This window comes from Arvicanthis niloticus, chromosome 1 (genome assembly GCF_011762505.2).
Source record: "Arvicanthis niloticus isolate mArvNil1 chromosome 1, mArvNil1.pat.X, whole genome shotgun sequence".
In the NCBI taxonomy this organism is placed as follows: domain Eukaryota; kingdom Metazoa; phylum Chordata; class Mammalia; order Rodentia; family Muridae; genus Arvicanthis; species Arvicanthis niloticus.
Window position 1 is genome coordinate 59,942,976 of NC_047658.1, and position 21,761 is coordinate 59,964,736.

General features: G+C 39.3%; 1 protein-coding gene across 5 annotated transcripts in view; it reads right to left on the minus strand.

Moving 5' to 3' along the window:
• Positions 1-886: 886 nt before the first annotated feature.
• Eed (embryonic ectoderm development) overlaps positions 887-21,761 on the minus strand; it is a 31,038-nt gene continuing 10,163 nt past the window's right edge. For 2 of the 5 annotated variants that reach the window (XM_076937702.1, XM_034519018.2), the window contains exons 5-12: positions 18,731-18,856; positions 17,759-17,840; positions 15,648-15,739; positions 11,990-12,123; positions 9,623-9,728; positions 2,352-2,510; positions 1,619-1,692; positions 887-1,279 (exon numbers count right to left, since the gene is read on the minus strand). In XM_076937702.1, the coding sequence (XP_076793817.1) occupies positions 1,153-1,279; positions 1,619-1,692; positions 2,352-2,510; positions 9,623-9,728; positions 11,990-12,123; positions 15,648-15,739; positions 17,759-17,840; positions 18,731-18,856 (900 nt within the window). In that variant the 3' untranslated portion in view covers positions 887-1,152. Of the gene's footprint in view, positions 1,280-1,618; positions 1,693-2,351; positions 2,511-9,622; positions 9,729-11,989; positions 12,124-15,647; positions 15,740-17,758; positions 17,841-18,730; positions 18,857-21,761 lie in introns of those variants that run through there. The other 3 variants (XM_034519027.2, XR_013111553.1, XM_076937703.1) reach the window with 3 other exon arrangements.

The window sequence follows — 21,761 nt, forward strand, 5'->3', positions numbered from 1 at the left end:
CACCAGCCCCTCTCCCAAGTCTGATGAGTCTGTAAACCCCAATTTCAGTAACCTTGAGCTTAAAATTAATTTTTGTGTATGGGTGCCTTGCATGGCTTTCCAGGTTTTTCATGTCTGGTCCTTTTAGAGGGCAAAAGAGGCAAGTGACCATTGAGACTGGAGTTACACACAGTTGTGAACTACCATGTGGGTGCTAAGAATCAAATCCAGGTCCCCCGGAGGAATAGCCAGTGAGTGCTCTTAACTACTGAACTGTGTCCCTGCAGCCCAGAACTTATTACTCAAAAAATAATGTTCAAAATGCCTCAAACATCATTAAATAAGGTATGCTTGTTTTAAACATAAGAAAAGTAGAATGTCACAAAATTACATATCTATGGTGGTTTGAGTAAGAATGGCCCCCATAGGTTCATATATGTGAATGCTTAATAACCAGAATGTCAGTATTTGAAAGGGTTAGGAGGTGTGGCCTTGTTGGAGGAAGTGTGTCACTGGGGGTGGGCTTTCATGTTGCTCTCTTTTATAAGAGTTGCCTTGGTCATATGTCTCTTCACAGAACATGACCAAGAACAATAACTAAGACAATATCCATCCCAGCACTTGGGAGGCAGAGGCAGGCGGATTTCTGAGTTCGAGGCCAGCCTGGTCTACAGAGTGAGTTCCAGGACAGCCAGGGCTACACAGAGAAACACTGTCTCAAAAAAACAAACAAACAAACAAAAAAAAACCAACAACAACAACAACAACAAAACAAGCAAACAAACAAACAAGACAATACCCAAGGCTACATGGTGGCAGAGCCAAGATTTTAGTTTAGGTATACAATTTACACTTAAGACTTCATAGTAAATAGCTTTCTCAAGTTAAAGTAAACAATACAAAAAGATATGGTATAACTTTATTTCTTCCAGTTTGTTTCCATCACAATAAAAATAACACAACTTTACAAAAATAAATTTTTATTAAAAGCAGTAAAGTCTGAGCAGGAAGACAGTACAAAGAATGTAAACAATGTAAACATCACTACATTCAGCTCAGCCTGATCAAACGTTGAAAAACAAGTCTAAATGCTTTATGTGTCCTTACTAGCAAGATACATTAACTCTATTATACATAGACAACATATTCTAATTTTTACTAGGAAAAAATAGTTTATCGAAGTCGATCCCAACGCCAAATGCTGGCATCATCGCAGACAGCTATTAGGATGCTGCTATCCCTGCTAAAACTGGTTTGTCGAATAGCAGCGCCACATTTATGATGAGTCAGTGTTGTGCATCTAGGGGAACATGACAAGAGTTAAACATCACACAGAACAGCATTTACCTTAAAGAGTGAAGGAGAAAGCGTGTAGTTTAAAACCAGCCTATCTTCATTAAGAATTCATTCTCAAATTTCATCACGCTTGATATATTTATCTTGTCACTACAGTATAAATAAGTTAATTGAAATATTAAAAAATTTGAAATTAGGCTATGACACAGCTCAGTGGAAATGTACTTGCTTAGCATGTATAAGGAAGGCCCTGAGTTTGACCCCCAGCACTGAAAAAATTAACGATTTAAGGATGGCACAAGGCGGCTACAATTTAGAACATTTTAGAAATTTCCATACTTACTTGGCTTTATGAGGATCTTCTACTTCTAAATCCCAAACATACAGTTTGCCAACCTGATTGCCCAATGCAAGCATCTGTGTAAACAGAATTGAAAACATAAAATTAGTACAGCACCAGGCTCTAAGGTATCCTAGGACAGCCTCCTTGCTTAGAGAAGCCTAAGCTCCGGCGTAGATGGCCCATCTGACTAATTTTTGCATCTAATGTTACTGATTTATAGGAAAAAGTAAGAATATTTCCCTGGAATCTTGACAAAGTAAGGCTCTAAGACAGTTCATGGATGGCATTACTGCTTTACTACAAGTGTGGTATTTTTCCTCTACCTCAGAGTTACAGAAAGAGTGAGACGTTTTTCCAAAGCTCTGGTAGAGAATGGTCAGTTAATCTGACAAAATTGCTGCAGGGGATTCCTTTAACACTTTATGTTTAGTTATTTTATCTTCCATGCTGATTTTCCTCTAAGTTTAAAAAAAAAAGCTGTGTATGATAAACACATTAAAACATTGTATCTTAGGAACAGGTATTAGGAAAGTGACACAGCTGACAGCTAACTGCTCCTTCCTTTCCTTCCTTTTGTAACACTGCAGATAATTTGTAGTACCCAGATAGGTAGCCAAAGCAAGCCACAGAATTGGAACAACCAACGTTGAGAGGATGAAGAGGGAGACAGGGCAGGAAAGGCTAGAATTATAGTGTTTCAGAAGACAATTCCAAATGTAAAATTATGTGCTACCTTTTGCCAGAAATCCATAGAAAACCTCATGTACCAAATGTCACACTGGCTGTAATCAAATCGCCCAAGAATAGTCACATTAGACTCACTAGGTTTAATTTTATCTATATCATCCTCCATTTTGCCAGGTTTCCAGCATACAATGGCATTTTCACAAGACTAAAAGAGAAATGAGAGACACATTATTAGAACTGAATTTCAAAAAAATAAAACCGTTACCATTTTAGAATAGTTCAGAGAGCCTGCTTTCCAAGAGTATAAACTGCTTAGTAAGTCAAGGTTTACACCTAAGGACAAGGAATCTAACTAGCAATAGAATTAAACAATTCAGAAGAATTGTGATTCTTGAAATGTGAGTTTCTCCTCCAGAACAAATTAATTTCAGCTTTAGATACATTCATACCCAGAGACTTGGGGAATGCTATAGAAAATCAGAAGGCTTTTAAAATCTGGCCATCAGTTTCCCAATCCACACATAACCAGGAGCAGCTACTTGTACCTTGTTAACTACTGAGGCTTTATACTCTGTGTGGGGACCATATAGTAGATGACTGAGAATGACATCACAGGAAATTGGTTAGTTCACTGAAAGGACCATAGGCTATAAGAATTACACACTCCCTAACCTGTAACATTGTGTCTTTTAACACTTCTACTTAAAACAATCTCCCTGTGGCCATTATTCCAATTACTGTCTTAGCCAGTAGTCCAAATGTTTGACACATTCTCTGGCCCCTAGTCGACAGAAGTCAGAGATGCTGCTAAACATCTCATCAACAACCTATCCTCCATGCCTGTCCAACCTCAACAGTACTGAGATTAACAACCCTGCCCCTAGAGTTTTTCAGGAGAGCCCATTCAGTCACAGATGGCAGCCTATAGGGGTCTGTGCATTTAAACAATTTAACCACAACACCACAGAAAGATTGGAATGAGAAGAGCAACGTTTTTCTTCTCTACCTTCTTCAGATTTAAAAATTCTAATGCTAAGTGATATTTAAATCTGCTCTTGTAAAACCATTCCTTAGGTCCTACAAGTCCATCCTGGACTCTCTTCACCCTTTGTAGTAATGTGCTAATTCTCTGGCCTGGCTAGTATTAGAAGACTGGCAGCCAGGACATTACAAAGACTGACCAAGAAGTTAAGAGTACTATCCCCAGTGTCAGTGGAGGTTATTAGGTAAGCAGTGAAAAGGAATCGCCCTCACCTCCTTAAGGTGGTATCAGCTGAGGTCTAGTGGAAAAAGCCTGAATTACTACCTTCACCTGGCAAATTGCAAGGCCGCTCTGAATTGCTCCCTTCCACAGCTAAGTAGCTAATAAAGAAAGCCTGCTAACAAGAGAGGATCCTAAGATTCGAGGGCTAGCTTAGTGGAAGAGTGCTTGTCTAGCAGGTGTGAGGCCCGGGGGGTTGATATCCATCAAATGACAAAAAACAAACAAACAAACAAAAAACCAAATGACTGGGTGAATGGCAAAAAGGAAGTTTCCAGAGTCTAACAATACTGACACATTCAGGTCCAGTAAAAATATAACTGTGATACCTAATCTTGATTACCAACTTATTTTGTGGGACTTAATCATTATGGAAACAAAACCTCTCACATATCTGTGAGAGATTTTCTAGATTAGGTGACTGAGGCGAGAAGACCCTACCAGTATGTGGGGCACCAATCCACAAGCTTGAATCCTGGACTGAATAAAAAGCAGAGGTAGGGGGTGGGGAGAGAGGAGGAGAGGGAGAAGGAGAGGGAGAACAGGCAACAGAATTCACTGCTGCTTCTGAACAAGAATGCATGTAACTAGCTTCCTCTCACTCCTTTCTGCCAGGACTTCCGTACCATGAGACTGCCCATCAAACTGGAGCCAAAATAAACTCTTAAATTGCCTTGCCAGGCATTCTGTCTCACTACAAAGTAACTAATGCAGTAAACACAATGAAAACTTAATTGACAGGCTCAATGAGAAAAGAGGAGAATCAACAATATTATCCAACAAAAAAAAAAGAAACAGATGGAGGAGGAAGACAGTCATTTCAGGAGCCAACCGACAAAATCTGTGACAAAAATCTCAGTACTAGAGTAGGGATAAAAGAAGATCAGCACTGTGTGTCAAAAATATCTAATATAGTAATAATAGTGAGAATTAGTGTCTCATAGTGAGGGAAGAAAACATCTTTAGTGTTATAAAGTGTGAGACAAAATACAATTTACCACAGATTCCAGATCAATGAGCTACAAATAAGTTAAATCAAATCACACTTAAACCTCAAACTAAAGGCTGGAGGGATGGCTCAGTGGTTAAGAGCACTGACTGCACTTCCAAAGGTCCTGAGTTCAATTCCCAGCAACCACATGGTGACTCACAACCATCTGTATTGGGATCCGATGCCTTCTTCTGGTGCATCTGAAGACAGCTACAGTGTACTCATATAAATAAAATAAAGGAATCTTAAAAGAAACCCTCAAACTAAACTAAAACTGAGTCCTATTCAATCTGAAAACTAAAGGAAAAACTTTGAAAGCAGTTAAGACAGAAGAACCTAGTTACAGTAATACAGAAAAGGGTGGGGTGTGTGTGTGAGGTTACTGACAGAATATTCCACATTAGAAGCTAGGCAGGCCAGAGAAGGGCAAATATTTTTCAAGTATTGGGGGAGGGGTGGCATTGTAAAGCCAAAAATACTTATTTACAGAATATATTTTTTTAGAGTAAAGAGAAAAATGAAGGAAGAAGAAGAAGAAAAAAAAAAGAAGAGAAGGAGGAGGAGGAGGAAGAGGAGGAGGAGAAAAAAAAAACCCAAGAGAATCCATCACGAGTAGATCTCTAATGAATGGCTGCAGAAAGTTTCCTGGACAGAAAGGAAATGGCTTAGGATGGCACCTGAAATTAGGAAGGAAAAAACAAAAAAGCAAAGGGAGTAAATGTGATGTTCACTCTCCTAATTTACGTCACTGCAAAAATTACACTATCCAACATGGCTCTCAACTATAAGTGAAATACTTAAGACAATTAGACAGTAACGGCGGACAAAGCAATGACAAGGAAAGGGTACTGCACTCCCTTTGATTACCAATATGCCAACATATGGTAGCCTGAAAAGTTACATATTCAAAATAAAACATCTAAAGCAAAGCAACCCCCAAAGCGGCTACACAAAGAAATACACATAACAATGCTACACACGGGCCAGCAAGATGGCTCCACAGGTCAAAGTCCTCAATGCACAAGCCTTACAAGCATCGTACTTAAGGTACAATGCCCAGATTCTACGCAAAAAGAGAGAAGATCCTTGAAGGTATCTTCTGACATTCACACAGTGCAGTGGATATACACAAGCACCTGCATGCTCAGACACACATGCACATTAGTAAAAAGTAAGCCACATAAGCTACACACAAATAAAGGGGATCCTAAAAAGTATTATGTAATTTCTGTACTCAGGACACCGAGGAGAACAAGTCTGAAGTAGGCCTGGGCTATAACAAGTGTAAAGCTGGCTTGGGTATATGGTTAAGACACCCCGTTCTTAACAAAAAGAAGGGTGTCTCAACAAAAAGAATTATAAAAGGAAGAGGAGGAGGAAGAATAGCCCAAAACAAAAAGTTCCAATGACTTATAGGAAGTACAGGGGCAAACTTAAGAAATGGATAGAATAAAGAAAATAGATTTAATGTACACCTTTTTGAGTAGCTAAAAACATAAATAAATATAAACTGGCAGAAAGGGCTTATAAAAATATGGTCCACATTGGGGGCTGGAGGGATGGCTCAGCGGTTAAGAGCACTGACTGCTCTTCCAGAGGTCAGGAGTTCAATTCCCAGCAACCACATGGTGGCTCACAACCATCTGTAATGGGATCCAGTGCACTCTTCTAGTGTGTGAGTGTGTGTCTGAAGATAGCTGCAGTGTACTCATTCATATAAATAAAGGGTTGGGGATGTAGCTTGGTGGCAGAGCACTTGCTTAGATTTAGTCTCAGTCACTTAACACCCAAACCATAGTAAAAGGTTGGAAAACGATTACAAACATGACTCATACCTGCCACTCCAGCACTCAGGAGGCTGAGTCAAGAGAATTGCTGAGTTGAGGACAGCCTGGACTACTCACGTTTCTTTAACCCTAGGCCTCAGGATGCAGAAAGCAACAGAGTCATCCAAGGCCAGCCTACGTAGACTTCCAGGACAACACAAAGAAACCTCATCTCAAAAAACAAAAGAAAAAAGAAAGAAAAGAGAGAGAAAAGAAAAGGAGGGAGGGAGGGAAGAGAGAGAAATCCTTACAATGTGGGGCTTGGTAGAAAATTCATAAAAAGATTTTCTTCAAAAAATCAAATTATATTTAATAAAAACTAAAAATTTTCTGGCACTAGTAAGATGGCTCCATGGGTAAAAGTAGTTGCCACTAAGCCTGATGACCCAAGTTCTATCCTTGATATCCTTGAGACCCACACAGTATAAGGTGAGAACTGATTCCCTAAAACTGCCCTCTAAGTTCCACTTGCACGGTAAACACACACACACCCCTAATTTAAAAAAAAAAAAAAAAAAAGGCTACTTATTAGGGCCAAAGGACATGAAAAGATTAGCCACTGGCTAGAGAAAATATCTGCATGTTTCTGACAGAACATTCAGAATTCAACAATAAAAAGAAATAAAAAGCCTAATCCATTAGAAAACCAGCTAAAGATTCCAAGAAATAACCCTAAAAGGACATGGATTGTCTGGTGGCTATACTTGTCAACTTGACTAGCTGGAATTAACTAAAACCTAAATGGCTGGGCACACCTGTGAGAGATTTTTTCATTTCTCTCTCTCAAATCGTTTGAAGTAGAAGTTCTCATTAGAGTCATTGAGGTGGGAAGATCCATCTTTAATCTGGGTGATACTTTATGCTAGCAGCCCACATAAAGGACAAAGAAGAAGGATGGACTCTTTGCTTGCTTGCTCTTGATAGCAACTCCATTTCTTCACTGGCATTCTTTGAAACTGTGTTGTGCACTTAAGATCAGCTGAGGTATCTAGCCTTGTGTACTAACCAACTACTGGATTCTTGGACCTTTCACTCATTAGCAGCCAGTGTTGGGTTAGCTAGACCACAGCCTGAAGCTATTCTTATTCATATATATATTCATTCTGTAAGTTCTGTTCCTCTAGAGAACCCTAATATAGATGGTAAATAAGCACATGAAAAACAGATGTTCAACAGCATTACCACCAGTGAATGTAATTCAAGACTATGATGAGGTTTCCCTACACATCTATTGGAACGACTAAAAATAATGGCAGTACTAAATGGTACTAATGATACAGAGACACTGGACTGTGTGTACATTGCTGGTGAAGACTGTAAAACGGCACTCTGGAAGACAGCTTGGTAGATTCTTAAACATTTAACCACTTTTCAACAACTACTCTAAACATTTATCCTAGAGAAACAAAAAGTTAAGCCCACATAAAATCCTGTACACAACTGTTCATCTGCAAGTGTGCTGCAGCTCCAAACCAGAAACAACAAACACAGTCAACAACATGGTATTAAATTAACTGTGATGAAACTTGAGAATGATGGCATACACCTTTAATCCCAGTAGTTGGGAGGCTAAGGCTTCACTAAATCTAAGCACATGAAAAAAGATGTTCAACAGCATTACTACCAGTGAATGTAAATCAAGACTATAATGAAAATAAATAAATACATAAAAAAAATAACTGATTAACTGTGACAGTACAGCAACATCATGGATACTTAGCAATGGAAAATAAGAACTACTTTATAGGCAACAACTTGGATGGATCTCCAGTGACTCCTATTGAGGAAAATAATCTTAAAGGCCCCCAACTGTATGTAGCATTCTCGAAATAACAAAATTCATGTTACGTGACAAAACGACAAGGCACTAAACACACAATATACCAATGTTCACTGTCTAGGTTTTGAGAGCACAACAGCATAACTACTGATTTTTAACTCCAGTTCCAGGTGATCTAAGCTCTCTTCTGGCCTCTAAGGACAGCAGACACACACACACACACACACACACACACACACACACACACACACACACACGGTACATTAAACACCCATGCAGACAAAGCAGCACTCATACCTATAAAATACAAAAATCTACAACAGCAGCAGCAGCAGCAGCATACCTACTGAAAGTGGGTAATGTAATACTAAATCTCTCTAAACTACCTTTAAAACTTCCTGTAGTTTATCTCAAAAAGAAGAGTTTAAGGAGAGGAAAATGAAACCAACAACAGTAAGTTTAAATACGAAAGGAAATGAAAGCCACCTTGACATTCACATCAAGAAGCCAGGCTCCCACTCCTTATATGAGCCTGTATGTTCAGTTAACATCACCAATCAATCACTCCTCTAGATGATAACTAGATGACTTGGAAAAAAAAAAAAACCAACAAGCTAAACAAAGCAAGACACAAGAACTGGCTGCGGACACCTAAGATTACAGGTTACAGGTTCAAGTACTTTCCTGAAATAGCTTCATATGTGCAAACCCTCCTACATACTTTCAGTCATGATTACATTCATGAAACTCAATGCAACACATGTGTATATTGTAGTTGTATTGTATTATGTTTAGTCAATAACAAGAGAAGTTCACTGCACACGTTCAGTACAGATGCAATTCTTTTTGTTCAAATACTTCTGATCACTCATAGATTGAATTAGAAAATGTGGAATCCACGGAGACAGAGGGCTGTGTATCTGTTTGTTTGTTTTTTGTTTTTTCGAGAAAGGGTTTCTCTGTGTAGCCCTGGCTGTCCTGGAACTCACTCTGTAGACCAGGCTGGCCTCGAACTCAGAAATCCGCCTGCTTCTGCCTCCCAAGTGCTGGGATTAAAGGCGTGAGCCACCACTGCCCGGCGAGGGCTGTGTATCTATAGCCACCAACAAGGTAGACCAAACTGCAGCCTGTAAGCCAATCAACTCCAGCCACCTGTTCTTGCAAATAAGGATTTACTGAAAGAAACAAAAAAACATTCCTAATGGGTTTAATTATTATTTTCAACATCACTGGTTCCCAGGCAGCTTACTTCTTCTCTCACTAGAGTTTAAAGAACATCTAGCAAACGTCTTTTTCCTTAAATATGTCTACAAATCTACCAAAATATAAGACTTTAAACGTTTATTATCTGCTATTGATTTTAATAAATTTCATAAGTAACTGTTTCCTGCAGTGTACGTACACACACACACACACACACACACACACACACGGACAGCTTAGCTCTAGTGTTCCGTACCTTGGACAGTATCAAATCGCCTAACCATCGCACACAGTCAACATAATTCCTATGTATGTCTCTGGTAGAAAAGTCAGGAAAGTGGATTTTCTGGGAAATAAATGGCCTGAAGGAAGAATGGAAATGTAAAAGTTAAAAGAAAAAAAGTGTAGTAGGATCATACTGTTTTCTCAGTTCAGAATTTATAAACTCTGTACTGCTCAGTGAGGACCAAACCTAGGGCTTCCCACCAATCAGGCAAGCACTCTGCCTACTGAGCTGCATCTCCAGTTCAGTTTCTAAAACTCCACAGCATAAACATGACCACTGACTTCTGTCTGTCAACCTGTTCTAAAGAGCTAATGTGCCCATTTTTCATTTATGTTTTTTTTTCATTATCAGTTTTCCAATATAATGTTTTCCTTTCCTTTTTAAGTTCAGGATTCTAAGTTTGGGGTAGGTGAGATGGTAAAAGCACTTGCCACACAAGCCTGACCTGAGCTCAGTGTCAGGAACCCCTATCAGGAGGAAGATGACAAGTTACTACATAAAGCTGTCCCCTAACCTCCATTTTTTGCTAAAATGTATTTGTGAGAAAATTAACAAGATATTCTGGAGCTGGTACATTCTAATCTGGGAAGTGATTCTATGTTGTTTGTCTTGTCTTTCTTTCTCTGTTTAGGGGTCCACAACCAAAACATCACCGTTGTTGGACAAGTATATAACTATAGCCACATCCCACCCTTGATTCATTTTATATTGATTATCGATCTGTGATTGAATGAGATAATGGCCTGAGGCAATCACATTTTCCTTTTCTCTCATATATAAAAATCCAGGTTAAGCTCATCACCTCAAACTCTCTCCAATTCAAAGTCTAGGATCTCATGTTAAGATGGTATCTATCAACGACAAAAGCAAAAAACAAAATAAAAAACACGTGTACACACATGTCCATGAATGTGCATGCAGAGGTCAAAGGAGAACCTCAGGCATCTTCCTATCTCCATCTCCACCTTGTTTCTGAAGCAAGGTCTTTCACTGAAACTAAAGCTAGCTAGTAAGCTCCATTCCCCAACCCTGGGTTTATAGGTAAGTCAAAACCACACCAGGCTTTTTCATGGGTGCTGGGGTCCTGAACTCAGGTCTTTCTGCCTTTACAGCAAGTGCTCTTATCCATCCCACCAATCTATGCTGACATGAATTCATAACTGTTACAATCTCAGTTGTTTTTAAATTAAATGCATATTATATTACTAGTTAAAACCCTTACAAAAAGACCAGAGCAAGTCTGAAATGTAATTTATATTTATTTCAGAAATCTAACAACTATTTTAAAACATAAATTTACCACTGCATCTGATATTGAAAGGTTGAAACTAAGTTTTACTAATTCTTAAAAGTCAGTAAAGTATGATAAATGCACTCCAATATTTACTAAAGCTTACAAAAGCAAAACCAACCTACTAATAAACTTATTTGGAAACCCAAAAAGAAACTCTTCGCTAAAATAAAAATGCAAAGTTAACATATTTAAACATATAATGCTTATAGTGAAAGTTTAACACATGTATACATGTTTATAGTCAGGTATCTCTGACGACCAAGTGAGCACTAAGAAGGCAGTTACACTAAGACCTGTAGCACTTCAAAAGAGAAGCAAGGGAAGCATCACAGTAATACAGACTCTTCACCGTGGTATTATGGAACAAGACTCCACAATGTGACTTTTCTATTGAATGAAGGAAACATCATTTACAAGAAAATATCAACATCTGTCTGTCTGTCTGTCTGTCTGCCTACCTACCTACCTACCTACCTACCTACCTACCTATTTACAAATCCAGGGGTCTCTCTATGTAGGTAGTAGCCCTAAGTGCCCTGAAACTTGCTCTGTAGACCAGAGTGGCATCCAATTTTCCAAATGACAGAAATGCCCTTGCCTCTGCCTCCTCAGTGCTGGGACTAAAGGTGTTTGCCACCACGCCTAGCAGGACAATATTTTATTATCAGGAACTAGGAACTATTTATAGCTAGAAACCAGTTTGAGATTATAGTTTACTATATTGAATTAGAATTTACTATTATGTCTTTTCCCTTCTCTATTCCACAGTAGGTTCAGGTGATTTAAAATGTTTATACTTCCAACATAATGAGTTAAGAACATGTACACATAAATCAAAGTAACTGAAATGTGCCAATAAATTAGATGAAAACAATCAAAGACTGAAAAAAAATTTAAATAAGGGTTTCCATCTGAAAGATCTGATAGCAGCTACATGATACCTGAGGACATTAAAAGGACTACTAAAGCAGCAGCAGGAACTATTTCACAGCACTGGAGGGAAGGAAAGCATATCTACTCAGTACACACAGAGTAACCGTCACCTGTTAGTTTTGTTTGGGTTATAATCATAAGACTCTTTAATCGCATTCATCATTCTCTTTGAGTTGATTCTCCACAGTTTAAGAGAGTGATCCATACCACAGGACATTATTTTTTCACCCAAAAGATCATAATCCTAGGAATAAAGCAGAAAAGTGCAAATAAGTAATTTATAGCCTCAAACACTATTTTCTGTTTTTTACCTAGTGCCCATGAGTACTACATTTCAATCCAGAACACTAACCACATTCCCGGCATCACCTCAGTATATCATAAGTAAAAGACTCTAGTATACTCTGTTCAAATTTTTAATTTGTCATCACTAGAATGCAAAATGGAAGGCAAGTTACTTGAACTTACATTTATCTACTCAACTATATCGAAATATCTTCCTTAATTTTAAATTAAAATATAATTTAAATTATACTGTAACCTTCTTGAGTGGTGTGACACTGGCATATTTACCTCACTTCAGGGCAGGCCCCATGCCCAGGAGTCGTCAGCTCACCCAAACTGGACTGGGCATGGAGAAGGGAGGAAGGGAAGGAGGGAAGGGAGGGTGGACAGGCTCTGGGAGGAGTCGAGGATAGGGGTGAATATAAACAAAATACACAACAAAATATCACATTAAGAACATTAAAAAAGAAAAAAAAAGAATGTACTTGTTGCATGTGTTGGGGGAAGGTGACACACATGAGCCATGGCACATACATAAAGGTTGGAGGACAAATGGCCAGAGTTCCCCCAGGGGACTACGCATAAGGGTCCAGCTTGGGCAGCAAGGATCTTTACTTGCAAAGCCATCCAATAGTGTTCCCCACTCCCATGTACTTTATTTCAAACCTATATTGTTTTTTGGTTTTTTGAGACATGGTTTCTCTGTGTAGCCCTGGCTGTCCTGGAACTCACTCTGTAGACCAGGCTGGCCTCGAACTCAGAAATCCACCTGCCTCTGCCTCCCAAGTGCTGGGATTAAAGGCGTGTGCCACCACTGCCCAGCCAAATCTGTATTGTTTTAAGGGCTCACTTTTTAAATGAGTAAAAGTCTAAAAGAAGAAATAATTTCGGCAGGCCTTGAACTCAGAATCCCCTTATATCAGCATCCCATGAGATTACAAGTATATAATACCACCTTGTAATGCTTACTAATTTCTAATGTATGAATATTATGCAATTACAATCTCATTTCACAAGAGGACACAGTCCAGATATGCTATTTAATTTAGTACAAAGCACTCAAAAGAGTTCACAAAACTCTCACATACTCTCCCTTGTTATAGAAAAAAGGGATGAGTCTTTCCTGCTGACATTTTAAGTATCAGTAAGGTACACGGTGGTGCACACGTTTAATCCCAGAACTCAGGAGGCAGAGGCAACTGGCTCTCTGTGAGTTTGAGGCGTACCTGGCCTACAAAGTGAGTTCCAGGACAACAGTGCTATGGAGAGATCCTGTCTCAAAGGGAAAAGGAAAAGGGAAAAGGAGCAATGGCAAATAGTTCTATTCAGGAACGCATCTTCCACCAACCTAGACATTATACAGCGACTGGAACCTGAAACCATTTTACCAAAACATTAGCTTTAGTGTTTACTGATTTTATTAATCTACTTGTGGGCTGGCAAGATGGTTCAGTTGTTGAGAGCACTGACTGCTCTTCCAGAGTTCAATTCCCAGCTACCACATGGTGGCTTACAACCATCTGTAATGGGATCCAATGCCCTCTTCTGGTGTGTTTGCAGACAGCTAAAGTATACTCATATACAGTATATAAATAATTAAAAAAAAAAAAAAAACACACAAAAAAACCCAAAAAACAAAACAACAAAACAAAACAAACCTACGTGTTACTATTTTTAATAATTTCATTATCAACAAACTACCCTTAAGAATCTATGGCTCTGTGTTAGCTTAAAAAAACAAAACAAAACAAAAAAAAAAACAAAAAACAAAAAACAAAAAAAACCTCTTAAAGATCCATTTATTTTTATGTTTATTGGTGTTTTGCATGTGCATCTGTGTACCATGTGTGCTGAGCCCATGGAGGACAGAAGAGGATATTAGATGCTCTTCAATTGGAGTCCTGAACCCAGGCCCTCTCTCTGGAAGAGCAGCCATCGCTCCAGCTCCTCTAAGTCAGACTTCTCTGGATGACTCCCATACAAAGCCTGGTGTAGAATGATACCATGACTTGTAGAAATATCCAAGCTGATACAGTAGGTAGCATTAGGTAGTCATGATTCTCAAAAGCAGATAAACTTGAACTAATACAGTATTTTGGCACACTCATATATGGTTCAAAGTGATTCATCTTTAAGTAGTTAAATTAGAAAAAAGTTGAAGAGAAACAAAATTATAAAAAAAAAAATTGAGTTACCATGCAAGGCTGCCATAAAGCTGACAGGTCCCTGATTACAGTGTATCAGCATAAAGACAGTGCAGCCTTATCTCTAACATAACCAGGACAGCTCCCCCAGTAGGTTACAAAGCCTAAAGACCAGAGTTTGGTTTTATTCCTGGCAGAAACAGAGAAGAGACTCCATTAAGTTATCCTATGATCTAGACATGGGGGAGTACTGCAGCAGGTGCACATCCACCTATTCACACATATATACACAATAAAGAAAGGTTTTAAAAAAAGAAAGGCGCCGGGCAGTGGTGGCACACGCCTTTAACCCCAGCACTTGGGAGGCAGAGGCAGGCAGATTTCTGAGTTCGAGGCCAGCCTGGTCTACAGAGTGAGTTCCAGGACAGCCAGGGCTATACAGAGAAACCCTGTCTCGAAAAAAACCAAAAAAAAAAAAAAAAAAAAAAAAAAAAAAAAAAAGAAAGGCAAAACGAGTGGCCCAGGCTTTATTCTCATCACTGAGGTAGGGTATCTGTGACTCAGATGCCAATCTGCTCTACATAGCAAGTTCCAGGCCAGAGGGAGTATAGTGAAGCCTTTCTGCCAGAGCACTAACAACATTTAAAAACAGACAGACAAACAATCCCCACAAACTACTGGTTTTCCATGCTACCTAGAGAAGAAGCACTCTAAAATGCAATGGTAAGCACATCAGAAGACTTGTTCAAAGTGAATCACTTACTCCTACTTCAAACAAAAAAATTTAAGGATAGTTACAGAAACTTTTTCTTTAACAAGAACAAGGAAAATTCAATTGGTGATTTTGGATTAAAAAGAAAAAAAGGTTGAGTCTAGTGGAGCACGCCTGCAATCCTAGCACTAGCACCCAGGAAGCTGAGAGAAGGATAGGGATTTCAACAGCAGGCTGAATTATATGGTGAAACCTTATCTCCGAAATCACCACCACCACCACCACCACCACCACCACCACCACCACCACCACCACCACCACCACCACCACCACCACCTCCTCCTCCTCCTCCTCCTCCTCCTCCTCCTCCTCCTCCTCCTCCTCCTCCTCCTCGACCACCACCACCTCCTCCTCCTCTACAGAGAGTGACTATAATATTCTTCCACTCATCCATGTCATTTTGTAAGATCAAAACTGACAGAGGCCCACTTGCTCTACACCTTGTACGGATGAAATGACTGCCTGCCAGGCTAAATGAAGCAGACATGCTTGCCTACAAAGAAAAAAGTTCAATGGGAGATATTCACTCTATGTAAACCAAAGATCATTAACCCAGATTCAACTTACAGCACTCAGAACTTCATCTCTGTGCCCTTCCACACCTCCGAATATTGCCACAAGAGTGTCTGTTTGGATATTCCATAATCGTAAAGCATGATCTAATGCAAACACAAAAAGTTAAGATAGACTTTTATCACTCACCTACTGCAAACTTTTAGTATGTCCTTAACATGTAAAAGCCATGAAGATTTAGATTATGTACAGTAAAACTAAGAATATTATCCATAATATATAACAACTTAAAATATGTCAAATGTAGATTATTAATGTTAAGTAAGTTCCAAGCCACACACTGAGACTGCCTCAAAAATTAACAGATAAATGAATGAAAACTGCAGTAGACACTGAAGATGCTGCTCAGAGTACTCACCCAGAATACCCAAGGCCTGAGCTTCAAGCTTCAGCACTGAAATAAAATGGCAAAAGTCTCCTCCCCTTATACCTATAATCTCAGCCCTAAGGGACTCGGGAGTCGGGGTGGGTGTGTGACACTGAGCAAGAAGACTGCCTTGACTTCAAGGCCAATCTGGGCTGGAGAGAGGGAGATCCTGTCTATATAAACAACAAAAACATGGGAGAGAGGAAGAGATGACTCAGCAAGAGAGAGCGGCTGCTGCTCTACGAGGATCAGTCCAGTTCCCAGCATCTGTAACAAGTGCCACAACAGTTTCTAACTCCAGCTCCAGAGCATCTAATGTCTCTGTAGGCATCTGCCCTCACAAGCACATACCCACATGCAACTATATATATATACCCAAATTAAAAATAATAATAAAGGAATTTTTTAAAAAAATACATACTTAGAAGTAGAAATATAAAGAGATGAGGCAAATAATAGTGTAGAAAAAAACAAGTTAATGAATTTTAGAAAGCCCAGAAACAGTTAAAAACAGCAGAGAGAACTGAGAAATGGCTCAGAAGTTAAGAACACTGGTTGATCTTCCCAGGGCCAAGGACCAACATGGCAAATAACTGTAACTCCAATTCTAAGGGACCTAACTCTCTTCTGGCCTCCAGATATGCATGTAGTGCAGACATCCATGTAGGCAAAACACTGATACATATTAACAAAAAAACAAAAAGAAGAAGAGCTGAAAAGTTTGTCTAAATCCAGGTAAACTTTTAACAGCAGTGCAGGCACAAGGAGCAATGCCATGCTCTGTTGCCAGGGAACATAGCCATTCAAGGAAGCGGAAGCAGGCACAGTGGTTCACGTCTGTAACATCAGCACCAACAAGGGTGGGATTCGAGGTTCTCTGTGGCTTTGTGGCTACTCTGGTATACGGAGTAAGAAACTGTCTCAAAAACCAAAAAAAAAAAAAGAAGGCAGGGAAGGCAGGGTATATTTAAAGAAAATTTATAGGGATTCAAAAACAAAATCTTTTTGTTTGTTTTTCGAGACAGGGTTTCTCTGTGTATCTCCAGCTGTCCTGGAACTCACTCTGTAGACCAGGCTGGCCTCAAAACTCAGAATCCACCTGCCTCTGCCTTCCAAGTGCTGGGATTAAAGGCGTGCGCCACCACTGCCCGGCAACAAAATCTTTTAAGAATAAAAGTATGGCTCTTCACTGCAGTGCTTCATTATTTTGGGGGGAGGAGGTTTGTCCTGGGGTGGCACAGCATGTATGTGGAGGTCAAAGGTCAGCTCTGTGGAGGTTAGCTCTCTCCTTCCACCTACACATGGGCTCTGATTATAGCCAGGCTTTATCTACTGTGCCACCTCATCAGTCTCGTCTTATTTAACATACAACATTTCTTTAACATTATTGAAGAGACTGGTGGGAACTGAGCTACTAAAAACGTTTGAAAATCCTAACTTTGGCATTCATTTACTACTGATAAAGCATTATCAGTAACATCCTTACTCACATGAGGATAAGGTTCTAGAACTATTACAAGAGTTGAGGATGACACAATCCCACTATGTCTGACATCAACAGGCAGAGACCTATTTTTGAAGTCTTGGTTTATGAGATGCTAATAAAGACTTTTTTCTTACTAAAGCCAATTTCTTCTTTTAATTTTGATTATTTATCCTCATAATACAACCTTTCACTTTCTAATAATTATTCCAAAACAAACTGAACTAAGGGAACATTTGTTTCTTGTGAGCTTACCTTTACTTACTGACAGGAGAAGATTTGGATCTCGTGGGTGGAATTTCAGCTCATTGATAGCATTTCCATGGCCAACATAGTGCTATAATAAATTTAAATCATTTTATTTCATCTCAAAAGCCAATCAATTTTCTTTCAGAAACCTTAAGAGAAACATAAGGCTGGGGATGCAACTAGTGACAGACCAATAGCCTAGTACATGCAAGGCCCCAGGTTCAGTGTGCAGCTCTGCTGCCCTCTGCCCCCAAACAAAAAATTTCACTTCAAGTAGTTTTTACTCAACCTTGACTATATAACAAAAATCACCCAACAAATTCACAAAAATGGTACCGGTTAGCTAAGGTTTAGTTAATAGCATTGTGTAAGAGGTGCCAATGAACTCCAGGGTTAAAAACAGCAATGCCTAAAGTCTGCCTTCCTATAATTAGCTTCCTTGGCTTTCCCTTCCTGTTTCTTACAGGGAGCCCTGCAGCCCACAACTCTCAGTTCGGGTCCCTTGGAAAAAGCTGTTACTCTTCAGTTCAAGATTCTCAAAGCAAGGGAAGGAGAGAAATCAAAAAAACAGAACAAAAAAGGTGTGACTATCAATCCTTCCTATGTATTCCTTAATTCACATTCATTACCCAGCCGTTACAGGGACTCCAAAGGACTAATCTAAATAAAGTAAGGGGGCTGGCTAGATGGCTCCGGCTCGGCATGTAAAGGGGCTGGTGGCCATGCCTGATAGCTGTGTTGAATCCTCAAAACCTGTATGTTGGAAAGAGGGAACCAAACACCTCTGACCTGCACACACACACAACACATATACACTCATTCTGTACACTTAAGTAAATGTAATGAAGAAGACTATAAGCAAGGTACAAATCAAATTGGGCATGCAAGTTAGTGATTGCATTCATTTTAAAGACATTTTATGAAGTTTTACCAGATGTGTATTCAAAAGTATTATGTACAACTTGATGGAAGACGCACCTTTATACACTGCATTGTTATAGGATTAATGATTCTTATTATGCCTCTAGATCCAGCAACTGCTAGAAGAGGGTGGCTGGTGTTGCTATCATAGGTCCATGCACAAGTGTAAAAGTTTTCATCCGCCTGAGAAATGCCACAGTTAAGAAACATAATTTATTTTGAAAAAATAAGTGAGTTAATGTTTACAATACATGAAACCTTACAAACAACTGGTAAGGGTTTGGATATTTAAGTGCTCATTTTTCTCTATACAAAATTTGCATACTGGTAGCCAGGTGTACAGGAACTAAAAGGCAGAAGGATGTTCTTAAGTTAGAGGGCAGCTAGGGTTACTCAGCAAGGCCCTGTTCCCAAAAAATAAACGCATATCCAGTGTCACCTTTAGGCTAGAATCCATCCCGACTGAGCTCCTTCTCTGTCCCTCCCTCCACACACTTCTAAATACCTGTAGACTACTCTACTCCACTGGTGTACTCCCCAAACAGCAGACACAGCACAAACACATAGGCACGACTGCTCTCCAGTAAAACTTTATTTACAAAACTAGGTGGCAAACCTTCAGGCTTTCCTTGCTATGCTATGAACCTATACATGGTTCATTTTGCACCTTCCTAACATGGAAACCATTCACTCACTTCTGTGTTATCTACAGATTCGATGTCACCTTGCCTCCCTTGTCTTATTTCTTCCAATGAATCTGAAAAAACATCTTAACACTCAGCTTTTTAAAATTTCTGTGGGCTCGAGACTTTTTGTCAACAATTTATTACAGGAATTTCGTATAATCCTCAAGGACAAGGTAGTGTGGAAGAAGTCCATGGAACTTTAAAAAGACTGGTGGGACATACTGTTGCTGAGACATTTATTTTAAGTTTCATTGACTGTATAATTTCCAATTGTGTTGAAACCTGGCATGTCTGTTATAGGGGTCTATCAACCAGCTTTCATCTCACTGCACTGAGTATTAGAAAACCTTGGTTCACTGTAAAAAGCTTGAAAGTGCTGAAAGAAGTGAGTTAGGCTTTAAGCAGAAGCAAGAGGGTAGCAGTGTTGATTATTGCTGGTGTAACAGCTTTAATTTCATTAATTGCTAGCACCACTGCTTCTGCAATAGTATTGACACAATTTTTGTTAACCATCTAGCAAAAAAGTGTTACTAATGTATTGAATATACAAAAGGATTTATATAGGTATCTGGAACAACGGATGATGCTCTATAACCTATTCAAATTATCTGAAGGAGGTTCAGGGTTCAAGAGTTAGGAGCCATCCCAAGTGTCACGACAAATATTGGAGTAGTGTTACTTTTGAAATTTACAATGATTGTCATTATAATTAGAAAAAAGTTTAAAGACACCTGTAGGATATTTGGCACAATCCTAACACCTCTCTGGGTGTGTTAAAGTTGCATAGTGAGATTATGAATTTAAAGAATGCTGCCCTGTTGGCCTTTGATACTGCAGATAATGCTGATAAAATTATCCATGGCCTGAGGTCAGTATTTCCATTTTGCTCAAACCTCAGGAATGGCATATATAGTTTGATCAGGCTAGCCCTTCTTGTCCTGGGAACGCTTTTATTCCTGCCCATCATGTTAAAGTCTGTCTCTAACTACATCAACAGGCTGACAGCCAAAGTATATGACTTGAACCTGAAAATGGACCCCCAGACAGAGCTATTAAATTAATAGGCTGGCAAACCAAGGACAGGTAAGATTCTGCCCAGAGTCTTATCAACCTAAGACAGAATTTTTTTTTTGATAATGCATATTCCAAGATGGGTAAGGAAGGCATTCTCGTCAGAATGACCTAAGATAGGCTCGGTCTTGTTAATGAAATAAAAAAGGGAAAGAGGTGGAGAGCCTTTGGGGCCGCTTGGAAAGAAGCTGACATAAGCCAAGGATAAGGAAAGGGGCTGCCTGGCAGGAATGACACTGGCCAAGGACAAGGAAATAGGCTTCAAGCAGAAATCTGACATTAGACTAGAACAAAGAAGTAATTTCAGTTATGAATCTAAATTGTAGGCTACAACAAAGAAGTAATCTCAGGCAGGAATCTGACATTAGGCCAGAACAAAGAAGAAATTTCAGACAGGAATCTAAATTTTAGGCTAGAACAAGGAAGTAGGTTTCAGACGACATGAAAATGACCTTGGGCTAGGACATGGAAGTAGGCTCAGATACTTCAATCATCCTGATAAGCCTTTATAGAAACAGTGATCACAGAAGTGTTTACATAATTAAGTTTAATGTCTTGCTTTTTCTTTGACTATTTGTGTTTATTGTATTGCTTGTTCCTCAACTATTTGCATCTATTATATTGCTAGACCCTCAACCTAGAACTGACCTTAATGCATGCATGTAATCAAAATGGTACAAAAGCATAGCGGAAGAAGGGGTATAAGATAGGGGGTTTTAGGGAGGGGAAATGGGATGACATCTGTATTGTAAATAAATAAAATGTCCAATTAAAAAAAAAAAGAAATATCGATACAAACAAAAACAATAAAATTAAATTTCTGTGAGCTAATCTTTCAGCCTTTAAGATCTTCTTCATAACTCATTTTCCAATATTTTATTTCCTTAACTATACACATTTTCCATCTCAGCTCTGTTGACCAATTCCATAGAAGGACTTCAGTTAAGCATTAAAACTGTCAGCATCCTGTCTAAGCTCCGCTTCACAGTTACCTGGCAATAGCCCCTCTTCTCTCTCTTGCTCTCTCCCCTCTCTCCTCGTGTCTCCCCTTCCCCCCCCCTCCTTTTTCTCTTTCTCTCTCCCTCCCAGGCCCCTCTCTTCTGCATCTACTAGCCTCTTAACTCCCCTCCCCATGCACTGAATAAACTCTATTCTATGGTCCCTCAGGGGGAAGGAATGCCTCAGCATGGGCCCACAGAGGCACCCCCTTCCCCAATACCTCACCATATCTCCACAGAACATACCCCTCCTTCTCTTTATCTTTTTATAAACACATCAAAAACTGTAGTAAAATTCTAAACCTCTAAGCACAGTCAGTAAGCACAAGGCTT